General features: G+C 40.6%; 1 protein-coding gene across 10 annotated transcripts in view; it reads right to left on the reverse strand.

The window, feature by feature from the left end:
• Nucleotides 1–18,298, reverse strand: part of Fat3 (FAT atypical cadherin 3) — a 621,862-nt gene that overhangs the window by 349,703 nt on the left and 253,861 nt on the right. For all 10 annotated transcript variants that reach the window (XM_052753008.1, XM_052753043.1, XM_052753024.1 and 7 more), the window contains one exon: nt 13,850–14,164. In XM_052753008.1, coding sequence (XP_052608968.1) covers nt 13,850–14,164 — 315 coding nt within the window. The remainder of the gene's footprint in view (nt 1–13,849; nt 14,165–18,298) is intronic.

Below are 18,298 nucleotides of genomic sequence, written 5' to 3' on the forward strand. Positions count from 1 at the left end.
AATTACGTACAAAAGTGAGAATTCAGAGACTCCTGTTAGCAGAGGCTGTTTCACAGTAAAAGTAATTTCACTGGGCACTAAAAGTTCTTAAATACTAACTAAAATTGTAAAAAATATATCTACAGCTAGTTTCCTAATACACTATTTTAATAAATGTCCCTATTTCCCGGACCCAAACATCATTTCTTCAGAAGAAAGCATTTCTCACCATGACAGAAAACAATTTAACTAAGTAAAAAATGGACTATTTAGGATGTACATAGCCGAGATGAAGTATGTCTTTATAAAACAGCAGATTTTACAGAGATGAGAAATTTGCTTAAGTGGTGGGAGGGAAAATTGGATTCATCCTGCTTAGACAAAGCATGTGATGCCGGCGTGTTTGAAATGGCGCACTGGAAATGCTCTCCGTTTTCCCCATGTAATAACCTGTTTTCAATGGGATGAACTTGTTTTGCTTCTCCTCATTCATGTTCTCAGAGGTTTTCTACCTAAAACCACCAATTAATATCCTAAGAAATTATCACTATTAGAAATATAACTCTCACATAAAGCCCTTAGTATGAATTGCTGCGTTCTAAACTGGTTAACTGGAGCAATGATGTCAACTGATGGCAAAGCAATCTTGATGGATGAGCTCTTGAAGAGGGAATTTATTGTTTTATTCCTTCTTGCCTTCTATCTTGTGCCTACCACAGTTCCTGATGTGTAGTATGCACTCATAAAACATGAATGTATAGTAGACATACAAGATTTTCAAGGCTTCTCATACTGCTTGCCATCAATCTTCAAAACAGGATTCATTTTAAGTAAAATTTCTGAAGTGAAGAATTTTGAATCCATTTAATTCGTTATAATCATTAATATTTGTAAATACTTCACATGTAAGTGCTAAGCTAGACACTTCATAAAATTGACTAAACTATTGAATATTAGCAATAACTCATTTACTGCCATAATTATAGTCATGGGGAATTTGAGCCTTAAGGGAGTTAAGAAGCTAGTCCGTTTCCATGTGGCTGGGGAACCCTCCCTTCATAGGTGGATTTTTCAGGATATAAGTCTGAGAAGATAGGTAGTTTTCATGCACATCTTGTTCAACATACTATAGATAAGCAGATTCAAATAAACTAAAATAATTAATTTTTAACAGAATATTTGTGGAGTTTTTATGGAACATGTGATGGCTAGTTTTATGTCAACTTGACACAAGCTAGAGTTATCTGAAAGAAGGGAACCTCAATTGAGAAAATGCCTTCATAAGATACAGGTGTAAGTGATTAATGGGGGAGGGTCCAGGTGTAAGTGATTGATGGGGGGTGCAGCACATTGTTGGTGATTCCATCGCTGAGCTGGTGGTCCTGGGTTCTATAAGAAAGGCAGGTTTACCCTTTTGGAGGAGGGGATGGGGTTGGGGGAAGTGGGGGAAGAGATGAGAGGGGGATCTGTGGTTGGTATATAAAATGAATAAAAAAAAATTAAATAAAAAAGAAAGAGAGAGAGAAAAAGAAAGAAAGAAAGAAAGAAAGAAAGAAAGAAAGAAAGAAGGAAGGAAGGAAGGAAGGAAGGAAGGAAGGAAGGAAGGAAGGAAGGAAGGAAGGAAGGAAGGAAGGAAAGCTGAGCAAGCCATGGAGAGCAAGTTAGTAAGGAACCTTCCTCCCCGGCCTCCATCAGCTCCTGCCACCAGATTCCTGCCCTGCTGGACTTCCTACTTTTGACCTTGCTTGACTTCCTGCTTTTGATAATAAAGTGTTACATGGAACTGTGAGTAAAATAAACCCTTTCTTCCCCAAGTTGCATTTTGCATGGCCTTCCATCACAATAGTAAACCCTAACTAAGACAGAATACTGTGGATAAAACTTAAATCAGCACATTTTTATCTAATAACTGTTAAAGAGATCTAAGCCTTTGTTGAAACACACAATTAAGATGATGTTAGTCAGTACATGCAGAATTTTACTGTAAAAATGAGTAGTGATTCTAAGTGATGTAGATGGAGAGTCTTGTCAAGAGTGTGTACAGCTTGGAAAAAAAACACCTTCCACTGTTTTTTTCTAGATTAGTACGTGCAAAGGTACAGGCATTTCCTCCTCTTTAACACCTCTCAGTAACAGGCAGGCAGCAGCCTCACTCCCGATGTGGTTTCCACAGTAACAGACAGTTATGGTCCTATCAATTATATAAAGAGAACCCATTTCAAACTTCAATGGTAAGCTGTGCATTAGTACCAAAAGATTAATTGGGCAGAACACAGATGACTTCCGGTAACTTCTAGACTTGCCATTGTGTTCTTTGGGACCAAGTCTGCCATGACCAGTTCATTCACCTGTCTGTATGTCAAATATAGGCACTCAGATTTGCAACTACATTCCACTACAGCCAGACATCATTTCTGAAGCCTAGCAACAAATTTCTGGAAGAAAGATCTGTGGTCCAGGCCTCTACCTCAATGTAACTGCGACAAGGAAGAAAGGACTGGAGGTTAGCAATGGAGCAGCAGAGCTGCTGCTGTAAGCTGCAGCTCACAGGGAGGGGTCCTCCTTCCAGGCATTCCTTCCCACTGCATAATCAATGCAATTCTTACTCTTATTGCTTCTTTGGCTCTTCAAAACCTGAGTCTACATTTTTCTCTCACTGTATTCTCTCCAATGTCACTGTCACTTAAGACTTAGGACAGTCCTAGGTAGAGGTATTATTAGCGTCATCAGTGGTAAGTAGCTCTGTCCCTAACATCTGCTCCCACCAGTGTTTTGTAGTAATTGGTGCCAGTATGGGTAGATTATAAGATAATGCTGCCATTTCTTAGTGATGCCTGTCCATGCCAGCATGAGCAGACCATGAGAGGTTGTTACCAACGATTAGTAATGTCTGCACAGGAAATGGAGCAGCAACCTAGGGTTAGGGTTTGGCAGGTTTGATCCTTGCTCCAATTCTCATTTACAAGTGACAATTCTGAGGCTGACAGGAACGAAATGAGCCCTCCTTTTGTTGTCAAAGCAACCAAATGGCAGAGGCTGGACTGAAATTCAGAAAACCCATTGCTCCCATCAGTGCGTTTGCAAGGCATAATAGTGTTAAATGAGTAAAAAGCAGAACAACCTTGGATAAGCAGATAGGTTTCTGAGAGTCTGTATCTTTTGTTTCTTCACTGTCCACTTGGCAGACACAACTCAAGTGATGACAGATAGGAGCCAGCATTGCTGGCAGTCTTAATCATACAGTGAACTTAATGAACCTTGAGGAAAGTGTTACATTCAGTCCTAGTTTGCAAACACAAATGTCTAAGGCCTTAATCATGTACTGTGAATGTCAGTTAGCGGAAACAAACTGCATGTGCAGATTTGTTTAATATGTAACATTTATTGAGAGTATGCTATGTGCCAAGTGTTCCTTCTAGTACTTTACATATGTTAAACTATTTAATCTTAATAGCAAACCAATGTGCTATTAAGATCATTTGCAGTTTCTCAGAGGAAACTGAAGCCCAGAAAGGTTAAGCAATCTGCCCAACATCATATTGCCAAGTTCTGTGTTGGATAGTTTTAAATGTCAACTTGCCATAACCTAGAATCACCTGGGGAAAGGGTCTAAATTGAGGAACTGCCTAGATCAAATTGGCCTGTGGGGAATTTCTTTTCTCGGCAATTGATGTAGGAAGAGCCAGGCTGTTATGAACAGTACTATCCCCTAGGCTAACCCCTGAACTGTGCAAGAGTGAAGAATGCCAGCAAGCATGCCAGCAAGCAGCACTGGCTACATTCATTTCTTTCCACTTTTGACTGTGGATATGATGTGACTAGGTGCTTCAGTGCCCAGCTTGACCTCTCTGAAATGGTGGACCATAACTTGGAATTGTCTGCCAAATAGACACCCTTCTCCCTAAGGTGCTTTGTCGTCATGGTATTTTAAAGCACCTGAGGAAATGAAGTTACAAAAAGTGATGCAGCTGGATTCGAATGTGAAGATGTTTGACCCAAGTGTTTATCCTCGTGAACACATTCACGGTGGCATATTCTGTGTTCAGGTTTATCATGGAGCCTAACTGACTATGCAAAGTTAAGATGACGTCATTTTTCTACCAATTAATAAGACAACAGTCAGGGTTCACATAGAGTGGTTTGCAATTTTGTTAATGACATTCCTCAGGCATTCCTAAATTAATCTACCTCAATGTGAACAGAATGTATAGATTTTTAAAACACTTGAACTCTTCATAAAACTTTCAAGATGCTAGGAACAAAGTCACTCAAAGATGACAACCACAAGACCCAAAGAAAAGAAAAAGTGGCATGAAGGCCAAAGTAGCCGTGATGTTCTCTAGTCTGTAAGGAAATCTCAACTCATCTTACACTAACTGCCCATATGTAACATTCAGGGCTCATTTATAGGGGTATTTCCAGATAATGTGAGCCTGACCGATGACAAGTGAGTAAAAATAGATGAGATCTTGATTTACAAAGTACCAAAAACCAGTCAACAACGACTTCCATACAACCTCATGACCTGAGGCAAACATGTCTAAGACACAAGATAGCATCATCAACAGATAAACCTTTAGAAAAATCAAAACAGTTATGCTTAGTCACACCACGCATGTGTCCACTCAAACCACTAACACATATATCTAGCTAAAAACTAGGACAAAAATGTTGAAGTTCCTAACTTTCTATCCAGAGAAAAAGGACTACATTGGCAATTGGTGGCTTTAAATTACACCTTGTGTAATGTTCATAGGGCTGACTACTGAGGAACTTTGGGAGCAGGAACCCTTGTCCCTTCCCAGTGTTTTGGCAGATGCTAAATGAGGGACTACTGAAACGCAATAGCCTGGCGCTGGAAGCATTTGGGAGACTTTCACAATGGCATCCAATACCCAGAGATACAGGGAGGCAGGCAGTGGTTTCAATTAAAATTCAAGGTTTCCTTCAGAACAGAAGACAGTAATAAACCAACACAGTAAATTACTGCTCTGCAAATAACACCCAGATACAAGAAATAAAAGAGAAATTTATGACCTTAATCAGTCTCCTTTTTACTCATAAATACATCTCTATCATCTACTTTATTTATGTGACTCCATCACCTTCCCAGATAATCTTCAGTAATTTCTCATAGCTTTCCAGAGCAGCTGAGCCTGAATAGAGGCCCAGGCAACAGGGCTCAGACCAGCCTCAGGGGCGACCAGCATACTGCATCTCAGGCTGCCTCTGACCCTCCATTGACAGCTAGAGATGCAGTACCATCGGTGCAAGCTTTAATCACGTAGTTTCTGATTGCACAACCCCCTTCCTCTCATCAAAGCTCCCCATCCTGTGATGTAATTATAAATGAACAGCACTTCAAAAATCCTTTCCCAAGTAATCCTATTTACTCAAAATCCAAAGCTATTTCTTGTAGGTGACATAAAATACTTGCCATTTTCAAACTGACACCCTGGTTTTTTTTTTTTTTTTTTTTTTTTTTTTGAGTTTGTATCTATTTGGGGTCAAACACTTCCCTGCTGTTGATGGTTGTACAGTTTTCCACTCAGTCTAAGTCTTCATAATCCAATGACGTGCCAGAACCCAATCTCAGCACCCAGGAACCCCCCTCAGTTCCCTGGGGGCTTGTACACATAGCATGGCACGCTTGCTGCAGACACTGTAAGTTTCTAGAGCCTGAGCTGCTGACTACCCGAGGTTGAAAGAGTGATACACCCCTGCTTCATCCCACTCTACTGCAGGACTGAAGTCACATTGTGTGTTTATTTATCAGAAGGCTGACCTTAAGTAGGGACAGGATTTGGAGCTACAAAGTATTTCAAGCCTAAAACTCTCCAATAATCTCTTCATGCTGTTTTCTGAAGAAAGCTGCTCAAAACAGACTCAGATGAGCATTTGGTCGCCAGCTAAATCCTCTTCAAATACTAAGGAGCCAATGACTTTATACACATTATTATGTTTGAAGTTTTGTTATTGTGTGGTCCCCTTTACTTCTAATAGAGTTGATATCAAGTGTTCACAGGGCCTTTAAAATATGAGAGAACTAGAATTAAAAAGGGACAAGAGGTAACTTTGCATTTCCTCCTTTTATATTTTACTTTTCATTTTGAATAAAATATAGTTACATCATTTCCCCTCAGTTTCCTCCATCCAACTGCTCCCATGTACTATTAGTAATAATATGCACTTACATATGCTTCATATATATGCTTTGTTTCGCTGTTTTTAAATCATTCTGCCCTGTCATTTATTTAGTATGACAACTTTGCTAACAGGGTCCTGTGAAGGGGTCCACAGCACTTCAGTGGTTTTCAGAAAGGGCATTTCTGTCTGTAAGGGGCAACTGATAGAGTCTGGAGAGGTCTTCATTGCAGCAGCTAGGAGGTGTGTACTAAGGTTGTAGTAGAGGCCACAAAGTTGCTAGATACTTTAAAGTGTATGAGATCTCCCAATGGAGTTAACATGCTAGAAGTATTTGGGCTGAGAAATTCTGAAATGGTCTTTAACAACATGCATCCTGATAAAGCTGGGCCCTATGGGGTATAGCCAGTGCCCGAAGCAGGAGGGAGCATATTGTCCTTTGGGCATGGCCACTCTGAGCATTCCTCAGTATCCCAGAGGTGCTATGATCCCAGCTTGCAGTTGTGAGTTGGTCCAGAGGGGATTACCCATCCTCCTCAGGATATAAGGACAGTGCAGAGGTTTTCCTGTTGTCCTTGTTCATCTAGAACACACTGACATGAATGCAAAGGTCACCTCTGAATTTAAATAATATTTAAATAATAAATCTGCATGAGTCCCATTTGTTCTCCTGAACTTGTTAGACTAAATGAATACAATTTAATATTCTATAGGACAAGGCCTCCTTTCATGGCTGAATGAAGGAGTAAGGGTGATTTACGGTTCCATCCATACTCATTTGCCACGTTGTCTACTTTGTGCCTAGGTCTTATGAATATCAAAGTGTCTTTCAGGCCATCCCTACTGGTTTGGGAGAAGTTACCATTTGCTATGAAGGCAATGCAAGAAAGCAAGAATTAGGAATAGCACCGTCGTTTGCTCTGTCCCTCACCTTGCTTTTTATTTTCCCCTTGAAACCTCTGTAATTGTATGGGCAGTTTCCTTCTGATTTCCTGGAAGAGATGGTGTTGTAAGCAGATTACCCCCAAATGGAGCTGTGCAGAAGCATGCGGTGTTCTAAGCAGATTACCCCCAAATGGAGCTGTGCAGAAGCACGGGGCTTAACTTACTTTGGAGAGCAAATTATTTTTTAATACTCCTATCTTGTGAGGTAGTGTTTCCTTGACAATTAAGTATTCAAGCACTTTACTGAAATTGGATATGATTGCTTCTTTATTAAAGTAGGTCTAAGCTCCATTTTACCAATTCTGCTTTGTTCTATGTTTTAGAAATAATACAAAGAAAGGATGTAGAATTGGGTGGGTGGGAAGTATCTGGGATGAGTTCTGGGATGGGACGCCATCATCAGAATATACTGTGTGAAAACTATTTTCAATACAATTAAAATTATAAATTAACAAATGTATCTAAATATTATATAATGTCCAACGTTTTAAATAAGACTGTGGTGTTTTACTCACACTGACAATTAAAGGGACATGATTTTCATTTTTACCCAATTCATAAAACGGGAAAGAGAAGAAGGGTGTGAGAATTGGTAGGGAATGGGAGGAGAAGGAACTTGGAATTTACAGTTGATTCTCAAAACCCCAGCACAGTAAGATGAGAGAGTTGAGATAATTTACGAAGCTGGCTGCCTGTTCTCTAGCGCTTTCTCAGGCCTAGCCACCTCCCTTTGGTCAATGAAGTCTAGAGACTACACATCAAGCTCCTCAGGGGGACTTCAGCCTCTGCTGGGAATTTGTCAGAAACACAAATTACCGGGCTTCTCCACAGGACGCCTTAGCTAATAAGATCACCTGGTGATTATCAGGTTGATGCATGGCTTGGGTTCCTCAGTTAACTCTCTTATTAATGGTGAGAGTTACCTGTTATCTCTTAGACTACATACCCAAAGGCAAGAGGCTATTATTTATAGCTGATTGAAAAAAACTCAGGCCATCCAATATTTTGATATTAGATGTCTACACGTCTACATCCCAAAGAAGCAATAGTCAGGTAGAAGTTGAGGCATTCCCATGGAAGACACAATTTTGAAGACTCCTCTTTCTCAAATGGTTTGGGGATTGTGTGTGTGTGTGTGTGTGTGTGTGTGTAGAGCTAGTCACTTGCAGATAAAGTATATTGTGCTCAGCTTTATCCCAAGATGCTAAGCCTAAACTACCATTTACATGTAGGTAAAACAATAGGCCCATGAGCAGATCAATGGTCAGAGATCAGAGGCAGACATAGCAACTGCAGAAAGTAACTAAGATATCCCAAGTCCTAATAAGGATCCATGGGAAGAGCAGTGTTAATCGAGGGCCTGTTTCATAGACACATGCTATCAACACAATGGATACCATGCCTGAGCCTGTGTTTATCAGAGGGAAGAAAGACAAAACCTACAGTCTTCTGTACATTACCCCTCTAAACAATCACTTAAGAGGCAGACTTCTCAAAGGAACTCTTAATAGGAACTCTTAAGACTCTCTGAACCCTAAATACCATCAAACTCCCAAGCAAAAGAAGTGCAAATATCTGGAGGTTATGATCCTGCATAACATTTGTCAGTCTTTTGCAATCCCCTCAATAATAATAGTGTGCATCTTGGAGTAGCTGAAATATCTCTGGACTGGCTTTGGAGGTTAACTGAACCAGTTTATATTCTCTGGGTGGTGATCAGAACTCTGCCTCTATGGACCAGCCCATTCCTCTGGACACTCAGGGCTGCCAGGCTCCCCTAGCTGCCTGCTTGCCCTGATACCAGCTACCCTGTTCATCTACATCATCTATAGAGTTCAGTAGTTCATATTTTATGCAAGTTTCTTACACAGTTGACTTGTATGAGGTATGATGATCTATCTTCTCATGAGACTAAATCTCCTTAGTTCAGAAATCATCTTCTTTTATGTTCCTACCCACCAATATCAGATCCAGGTAAACAGCCATACCAAAAATGCACTTCATAAAACTGAATTGAATGTCCAAGTGCTACACACCGGTCGAGTGATGCAAAGTCTCTTCAAGAGTCACTCTTATGAGACAGTGGCACCCAGATGCAGTCTGCTCGTAGTTTACACAGTTGTTTGTCTAATGAGGAGCACAGACAGAGGAATAATCATGTCTAATGCATAGTGAGAGCTCTACCAAATGCTAGCCTGCTGAACTAGAGTGAACACACTAGACAGAAATAAAGCAAATGTTCTGAAGCTATAGAGAAACTTCCCACCATTTCTCCCTAGTTTTGTTGGGATGAGCAGAGACTGGTCAGTTTGCATCTCTCTGCAAGTCCTGGAAGGAAGAACAGTTCCTCTTCACCTGATTCTGAACATTGTACAGCTTCTTGTTCATCACACTTGTGCAGCCCCAGCAAGGAGATGCATTTGAGTGACCTCACCTGCTCTGTCTGCAGCTAGTGCAGGGTATAGGCCAAAGAAGACTTTCCAACTTGACAGCTTTTCTTTTTCTGCCTAACCTACAAGAAGTACTTGAAGAAAGCCCACAGCCCACTTATTTTACATGGCTCCAAATCTGGTAGGGGAAAACTCAAACGGGCCTTTTGGCTCAGCAGAGAAATCTCTCTCTATCTCAGGGTCAGTGACATCCATTATGTGCTATAGGCTGTAGACCTAGAACATTGGCACAATTCATATTTACATTAATCATTTTCATCTTTATTTATCATGTAGCACATTTCCAGAACAAGGAAAAACTCTTTAAATTTCACTCTACCACAGAGAGAACAAAGGGTTAGTTTACTAGAATCAACAACATTCCAGTTTCAAAAACCCAGAGCACAAATCTTTGCTAAACGTACTGGTTACCTATATCCCCTGCTTCAGTGTTGAAAAATATTGCATCAATGTTTTTGCCACAATTTCACACCAATGACTTTATAAGGATGGAAGAAATTCTGAAAATTAAAGCTGCTATTAGGGAGTCCATCAGATTCTCCCCACAACAAGAGCAACACCCTAAACAAGGAGCTTACAAGCTTCGGTGAGGTTGACCCCCCAGTGCTACAAAAATGAAAGGAAAAAGTACAACCTGGAGAAACAGCTCAGTCAACAAAATGCTTGCTGTGCAAGCCTAAGAGGACCTGGGTTTGATCCCCAGCACTCACATAAAAAGCTGAGCAAGAGAGCATGGGCTTGTAATGCCAGCCCTGCCCTGGGGTGGGAGAGACAGATGTATGCCTGGGCCTTGCTGGTCAAAGACAGAAAGAAAGGAAGGAAGGGAGGAAGGAAGGAAGGAAGGAAGAAAAAAAGAAAGAAACCAAACGAATTAATAAACAACAAAACCGAGATGAACAGTATCTGAAGAATAACAATTGTGTTTTTTTGAGTTCGGCCTCTGGTTTCCATACGTCTATATACAGATATGACCTCCCACCCACACAACATCTATATACACAGACACCTACACACCCCACCCCACCCCCACATAAAAAAGAGATGTAGTCATAATAACACACATTTCTTATAGAGTTCTGCATTTTACTGGCATCCTCCACATGCCCTGTGACTTCCATTGTCCATGAGTAATAACTGTGCTGTAAGCAAAGTTGTGTTCACTTTCCAGATAAGAAACCTAGGCTTAGAAACATTAAAGCACATTCCTGCCATTAGCATAAAGCAGACAGGGCATCGTCATTTATCATGGGACTTTGCTGTGCTAGGCAGTGTGGTAAGTCCTCATGGGACTCCCGAATTCCTTGCTGCAATCATTACTCATTGTTCTAGTTTCATTGCTGTTGCTGTGATAAAAACACCCTTACAAAAAGCAACTTAAAGGAGAATGAGTTTATTGTAGTTCACAGTTGCAACTCACAGTGGGAGGAGCTTGAGACCTTTGCTAACATTACACCCACAGTCAAGAGAAAAGAGAAATGAATACATACATGCTCACTTGCTTGCTAGCATTTGTTCAGTTCAATTTCTCCACTCTTACACAGTACAGGATTGCTAGGGAATGATGCCACCCATAGTGGGCAGAGTATTTCCACATCAATTAACCTAGTTAAGTCAGTCCACCACAAACATGCCTACAGGCCAACTCAATGATGGCAATCCTTCATGGAGACTCTCTCGCCAGATGATGCTTGGCTGCACCAATTTGGCAAAGCTAACCATCACACTCATGAAAACTAAGTTTCAGAGGGGATCAGAAACTTGCCCGAGCACCGAAAGCTGGTAACACCTGGACTGACTGATTTACTTCATGCTCTCTATGGTGGTTCACAGACTTTCACATTTATGAAGTCCATGGCAAGTATTTTAAAGATAGGATTCTAAACATAAAGAAATCCCTCCCTGACCACCTCTCTTGCCAAACCCATATTCACTAAAGCTCCTGTACTTCAGTTAAGTGTTGATTCTACCACTGGGTCACAAGTGTTAACTGTTCTGTTACTTTCATATTACTTCTGGCCCCTCAAAAGCTTAAGACATATCTTAAGCTTATGATCTTATTTATTGGATTTTGTGATAAAAAGAAATAGGTGCCATGATCTTAATAACTGAATAAACAAGATACATTGTTTTCTTATATTGTGTCTGAAAACCAAGACATGCTGTGCATTTCTTTGAGACAATTAGACAAGTTAGATGAAAATGTCATTCTGGGCACAGTTTTAAAAAATCTCTAGCAAAGACAGAGATATTATGCATACAATTAAGGCTCTTATTATGCATTGTAAGCCACATTATGATAATGTAGGACTTTCTGAAAATTCATGTGCATAAAAGCATAGTGCACACAAGGTCTACTCTAAGTTCTTCACATCAGACACATTATCTATGATAGTCATTCTTCTTTCAAGAATGTGTGTGTATGTGGTTGGGTACACATGTGTGTATATGTGTGTATGTGCATATACACACAAGTGGCCATGTGTATGTGGAGGCCAGAGGATAACCTTGAGTGTAATTCTTCAGCAACAATGTCTATGTTATTTTTGAGACAAAGTCTCTCACTGGCATGGAACCCATTAGGCTAAGATGGACAGCCAGGGAAACCCAGAGGTCTGTTCTTAAGAGGTATTTGTCTTTTTCAACTCTAAATAAAGGCCAGCAGCAGCTGAACTTGTTCCTCTGTAGAGTCCTTTAACCTTGAAGCATGGTGTCAGGTCCTCCTCTGATGACTGAATGGCGACAAGATCAAGAAGGGATAGCATAATGTTGAGCGTGCGGCATCAAATGTCACACACAACTTACTTATTGACATTGCCTTTGTTTTCCTCCTTCTCCTCCCCTCTCCCTTCTCCTCCCCTCTCCCTTCTCCTCCCCTCTCCCTTCTTCTCCCCTCTCCCTTCTCCTCCTCTCTCCCTTCTCCTTCCTTCCCCCTTCTCCTTCCCTCTCCATTCTCCTCCCCTCTGCCTTCCCCCTGTTAAATCTGTAAAGTATCTGCATTCATTTCTCTCTCTTCACATTTTATAGTCCTATGCTACAGCACAGAATTGGACCAGAAGGTCTTCTTGGCACAGAACAAGGACTTAGTCCTCAGGTATATGGTGACTGTTTGTGCTGGGTGTGCCTCAGATGCTGGGCCAGGCTCCTTTATCTGTGTCTTCTCCTTCTAGCACATGTATGCCTCGGCCAGACACTGCTAGCAGATCACCACCTTTCATTTATAATGAAGCAGAGTTCAAGTCTTGATCAAATACTTTTAAGAGCATTGAAATATGACTAAAAGTTGACTGATTGACTTAGAACTGGGCTTATAAAAAAAACCCTTCTAGTTTTGTGAATTGGAACTTGATATCTATAAAGGACATAATGTCCACTGTATATTTCTCCTTTAACAAATAAAGGCAAATAATTACCAATTCCATTAGTGTTCCTGAGGAAAGTCTATCCACACCAACAAGCATCAACCAAGCCCAACACTGACCAACATCAACCCACCTGCTCAGAGAAACATGAAAGAATTCCATTATTCTAAATTTCAATTTATTAAAGTCCCAACCATCACATTCTCTCTGAGGATTTGAGGTCTCTGTTCAAATCTAAAAGTGGCATAGTACAGGAGAGCAGTAACGTGCCGAGGCTGACTTCACCCCACAGCCATGTTCTAGTGGGCAACCTGGTCAGGACACATTCAGCCGAAGTCCACACTGTCCTGATCAGTACTGCTTTCTAATATGCACTTAACAAATTCAATTCTTTTTATAACCTTTAGAAATCTTTTGAGCAAAAGGTTGGAAATTAAATTGTGCATACTTTTGTGTAAAGCTTCAGATACAGACATGGGAAGTTCTTTGGAACACTGGCACTTCATTGATGGAGAATGTAGGGAGGAAAACCTTTGAACTTAGAGCTAAGCCTTTGAGAGCTTCCGTTACAACAAGCTGGAGTGAGGCCAAGCAAGGCAGAAGGACCTAGAAGTAGAGGCCTCACAATGCTAGCTCACATAATGAACCCAGCAACAGGCTGCTGCTCTGGAGAAAGAGAAGAGGCAGCTGACCATCTGAGAGGTCCTGGACCATGTTTTACAATGATTGGGGCAAGCCTGCAGCTAGCTGTCTGTGCTGCTTCTGATTATTACTACATCAGTTCACCTCAGTGTCAGATGAGATTGAAACACTCTAAGTAGACAGAAGAAACAGCCACTTGGGCAAAAACTACCCCCAGAAAAGAAGACTCTGTTCCACAGACAATAAAATAGAAAAGCCAGCAACAGCAAGGGCCAGACAACACATTTAAAAGTGGACAGCCAGTTTCAATTTAGCCAAGCAAGCACTTACCTGTTTTGATATTTATGGCAAAAAAGTTCTGTGGGTTTCCACTTGTAATCCTATAGGTCAGTCTTTCATTGGAACCAGAGTCAGGGTCTTCGGCTTGTATCTGAATGACAGACACATCCTTGGGAGAGTTTTCCATGACAACAGGATAATAGATGGGTTCTGAGGTCAGGGGGGCATTGTCATTCACATCTTCAACTTCTATGTAGACCTCAATGGTGGAATAGAGAGGGACCACGCCCCTGTCTGTGGCGTACACTGTCAGCCAGTATGACCCTGTTGTCTCTCGATCAAGAATGTCAGCAGCAGTGATGACTCCTAGGGAAGAAAAAACAGAGCACATGATGGCTCAGACAAAGGGGGGCAGGTAAGTGAGTCACCCAGAATTCGGGAGGGCAGCACAAATAGTCTGGACATATGGAAGAAGATTAGCAGACAGTTGGTCACACACAAAACACACACACACACACACACACACACACACACACACACACACACACACACACACACCACAGAGAAGATGGGAAAGTGAGAAGACAGTCTTTTGAGAGATAAAATGAGCCCCATCTTGCAAGCCAATCTCTCTATTTGATGTGACGCGCTGAATTGATTTCATACAAAACAAACACTCTTCTCAGATAAATTATTTTATCTACTCATTTACTGGAATGAAACAGACCCTTCAAATGTTCTTGTCTGTTAGAATGGAAAATGTTTTACCTGCAAAGTTCTAAGCCTGCACCATACTGTTTTCCTGAAGAATCAAATGTCACAGCTATTCTGCAACAGTCAGGGAAGAAGCCATATCAATATACTTTCTAAATGAGCTTCATCGCCCTCAAGGACTCTATTGAGGGCCCTAAATAAACCCCGGACCACTCTGAGAGAGGCTCATGGGCAATCATTTTAAATTAGGTGAAAAAAGATCGCCTAAACTACTTTCTTCTGGCTTTCTTATTTCATAGTTGAAATGAAAGCCAAACAGAAAATCAAATAACAGCCAGAGACACCCAAAAGACAACACTATGCTTTCTTATGTCACATCGCAGCCATCACTCCAGCAGCCAGGTAACAGAAATTTATCACAGGGATAGCATCTGAGCCACAGTTACCATGATGGGAAACCAGGTTCCAGCTTAGGACATCTCAAAATTAGTTAGGATGCTCTTAGACCGTGTGGGGCTCATTAAAGCCTTAAGCTACAAAAGGCTACAGGAAAAGCCTCAGGAGCCAGTTCCCCAGCAATCCTAACTCCCAGTTCCTTCATTCTTACTGGCCTTTTGTCTAATTTGGCATACAATTTGACCTGTAGACCTGGTTAAAAAAAAAAAAAAAACAAAACAAAAAAAACAACACAACTATTAAGTACTACCACTGGGAAGGGAGAGAGCATCTAAACAGACACAGGTTGGAATAGCCAATGATGAGTGGCCCTCAGCATAGGGGGGAATATTCAAAAGAGGTGAGGCAGTTGATATTGCAGCCTGAGCTCCAAAGTTATTTACGACAATTTGTCACAGTGATATGCCAGAAACAGAGATCATCATATGCATAATATGAGATTAACTTGAGATCCCATTCTTTATGTAAGGACTTTTTTTTTCAATAATAAAACTCATGCTAAGAAAAAAGAAAGCTTTCTACCTGTATATTTTTCTATTCTTGTCTAAAATAATTTCTTAAGTATTGAATTTATGAGTCAAAGGCTTGTGTTTTGTGTGGTGTGCGTGTCTGCATACTTGTTCATTCACGTGGATGTAAACACTTGTGCATATGGGGTGTGTGCACGTGGAGGCCACATATTCACCTTGGGGTTGTTCCTCAGGTGCTATCCACTTTTTTTTCTTTTGAGACAGAATCTCTCATTTGCCTGGGATTTCCACTTTGTCCAGGCAAGCTGGCCAGCAAGCCCCAAACAAATCTGCCTGTTTTACCCCAGTGCTTGGATTATAAGCACATATTACTATACGCAGCATTTGTACACAGTGTTAGGGAAGAAAAGAAAGCAGTTTTCCAAGTCATCTCTCTAGTCCAGCATGCGCATTGCTAACTGTGCTTGACCTGTTTTCTTCCAGAAAGCGTGTATCAGCAGTGGGTGTTCTCAGGAGACTGCTATCAGAAATTTTCATCTTTATATAATGAGTAATATTTATTAGGAAGAACACAAAAATTAAAATATACTATAATTTGTCTCCAGGAATAATAACTATTGAATTCACCAGTCAGAATGTTTGAGTCATTCTTTAATTTTAAAATATAATTATTTCTTTTATTTATGTGTATGTGTGTGTGCTTGCATGAGCTTATATGTGCAAGTGCCCATGCAGGCCAGAGGACTTCAGATCCCCTGGAACTGGAGTTATAGGTGGTTGTGAACTACCTGATGTAGGTGCTGGGAGCTGAACCCATGTCTTCTGCAAGAGCAGTAAGCACTCTTAGGCACAGAGGCATCTTTCCTGTCTTTGAATCCTTCCTTTCTAAATTTTAATAATTCAGCTCAGTCACAAAAATGTCCCAGTTATGGTAGGACAAAACACAGAGATGATGCTGGCAAGTTTACTAGTTTGCTAGAGGTATAACTTTAATTAAGTCAAAATATGTTCACAGCCCCAAATTCTTCAGGGTTGAAAAATATGGAGATTTTAAATGAAATGTCAGAACATGACCTTTGGGTCTTGAATTGAGAATGTCTTAATGGGATGTGCTGTCAGATATTAGCTGTACCTTCATCCAATTTTTAGACCTATTTGCTACAGGTCTTCAACTCTCTAACTCAGGATAGCGTTGGGGTCTCCTAGTATGTAGTCTGGGAATTCCAGGTTTTTTTAGAAAAGGCTTTTTTCAAAAGGTTCCCTGAACTGAAATGAATTCAGTAGCTGCTCCGGTGTGGACTCCTGAGCTGCAGATAACAAAAGTGCCACCATTACTCTTTTTAGGAGACTTCTAGATGTTTCTCTTTTCAGATAAGAAACCTGCAAGCAAAGCTTGCAGACTCAAATTGTACACTTAGGATCTTAGAAGGAGTAGCAGGAATAACAGCCTCAAATAAATGCCCAGTAACATAGTGAAAGCAGACACCACACATGCTCTTTCCCCAGAGAATGTCTCTTGACTTGCATGGTGATTTGATGCTTACCAAAGAAACCTAGGTCCTGTAAATACTGCACACACCACGCAGAGACTACTTACCAAATAAATAAAGAGCTGGGTTTATTTCCCCGATCAAACACATTCTAGGCAATAAAAATGCAACATCCAACAAAATAAGATGGACCAGGTCTTGAGTTTTGTACCGTTTCTCCCCTATTTATAAGCTGTGACATAAAAAGCCCATCTTTGTCTATTATGACACACTTGCTGAAGCTTAGCATGGGAAAACTATCCTGTAAAAGTTCTGCCTTGTTTCATTTATCCACGTTGAATCTTGCCAAATTATTTTTTTTCTTTGAGCGATGATGGCAAATCATAGACAATGTCATACTTCGATAATCAACTCTGGTTATCAGATCATGGGCAGTGCACATATACAGAGGCGTTAGAATGTGTGAATGACAGTGATAATCAACTGACTTTTCTTTACAATAGAAACAATAAGCCCTTTGCTTCCCTATTTATTTATCACCAAATAGGCCACTGCGGCCGCATAAAAAGCCAAGTCCCCGAAGGGGGAAAGTCTATGGCTTTTCCTGTTTGAGTTTCGCCAGTTCTCATCATCTATAGATTTCTTTGATTGTTTTCCAATTTTCATTTGAATTTCATCCTATTAAACGTCTGTGACCTCTGACCCTCCCCTGCCTCGCGTTCTTCTGCTGTTCCTAATTGAGATGAAATGTGCCCACTTGGGCTGTGGACAGCGCCAGAGGCACCGAGGAGACCCAGATAACTGCATCGCTAGACTCAGCTCTAACAAGGAGACAAAGGAATTCCATGGTCCCTATAATAGAACTCTGAGGGCAGCTTGTGTATTTGTTAAGTACCCAGATTCTGGCTTTGAATGGGAAGGGAAAAGATGGGAGAAAAAGAAGGCTATCTTATGACACTTGGTTACCATACTGATTTTGGCCACATGTAAGAGAATTTAATCTCTTAAAGTATTTCTATACTTAAATTACTTCATGATCATAAGCTATTTAAATAACAATGCAGGTTAGTGAGATTTTTTTATGAAATGACTGAGATTTGTGAGGAAATTATCTTGTATTTACAAGGCAGAGATGAAAAGTCATGCTGATTTTTTTCCCTTTATAAAGACATTTATTTAGGAACTACACATAATGCAAAGTAAATAATATGAATAAAATCAGATACTCCTGTTTTATAATTTTAAAAAATGACAACAATACTGTGAAAATACAAGATTATGTAAACTGTCCTGACTTCATGCTGGTATTGTGCCTGCAGAAGCCCTGGCTGACACAGTTGAAGGGTTCTGATCCTCAAAACAATCAGTGT

This window comes from Peromyscus californicus, unplaced genomic scaffold, assembly GCF_007827085.1.
Source record: "Peromyscus californicus insignis strain IS unplaced genomic scaffold, ASM782708v3 Scaffold_11__1_contigs__length_118956290, whole genome shotgun sequence".
In the NCBI taxonomy this organism is placed as follows: Eukaryota; Metazoa; Chordata; class Mammalia; order Rodentia; family Cricetidae; genus Peromyscus; species Peromyscus californicus.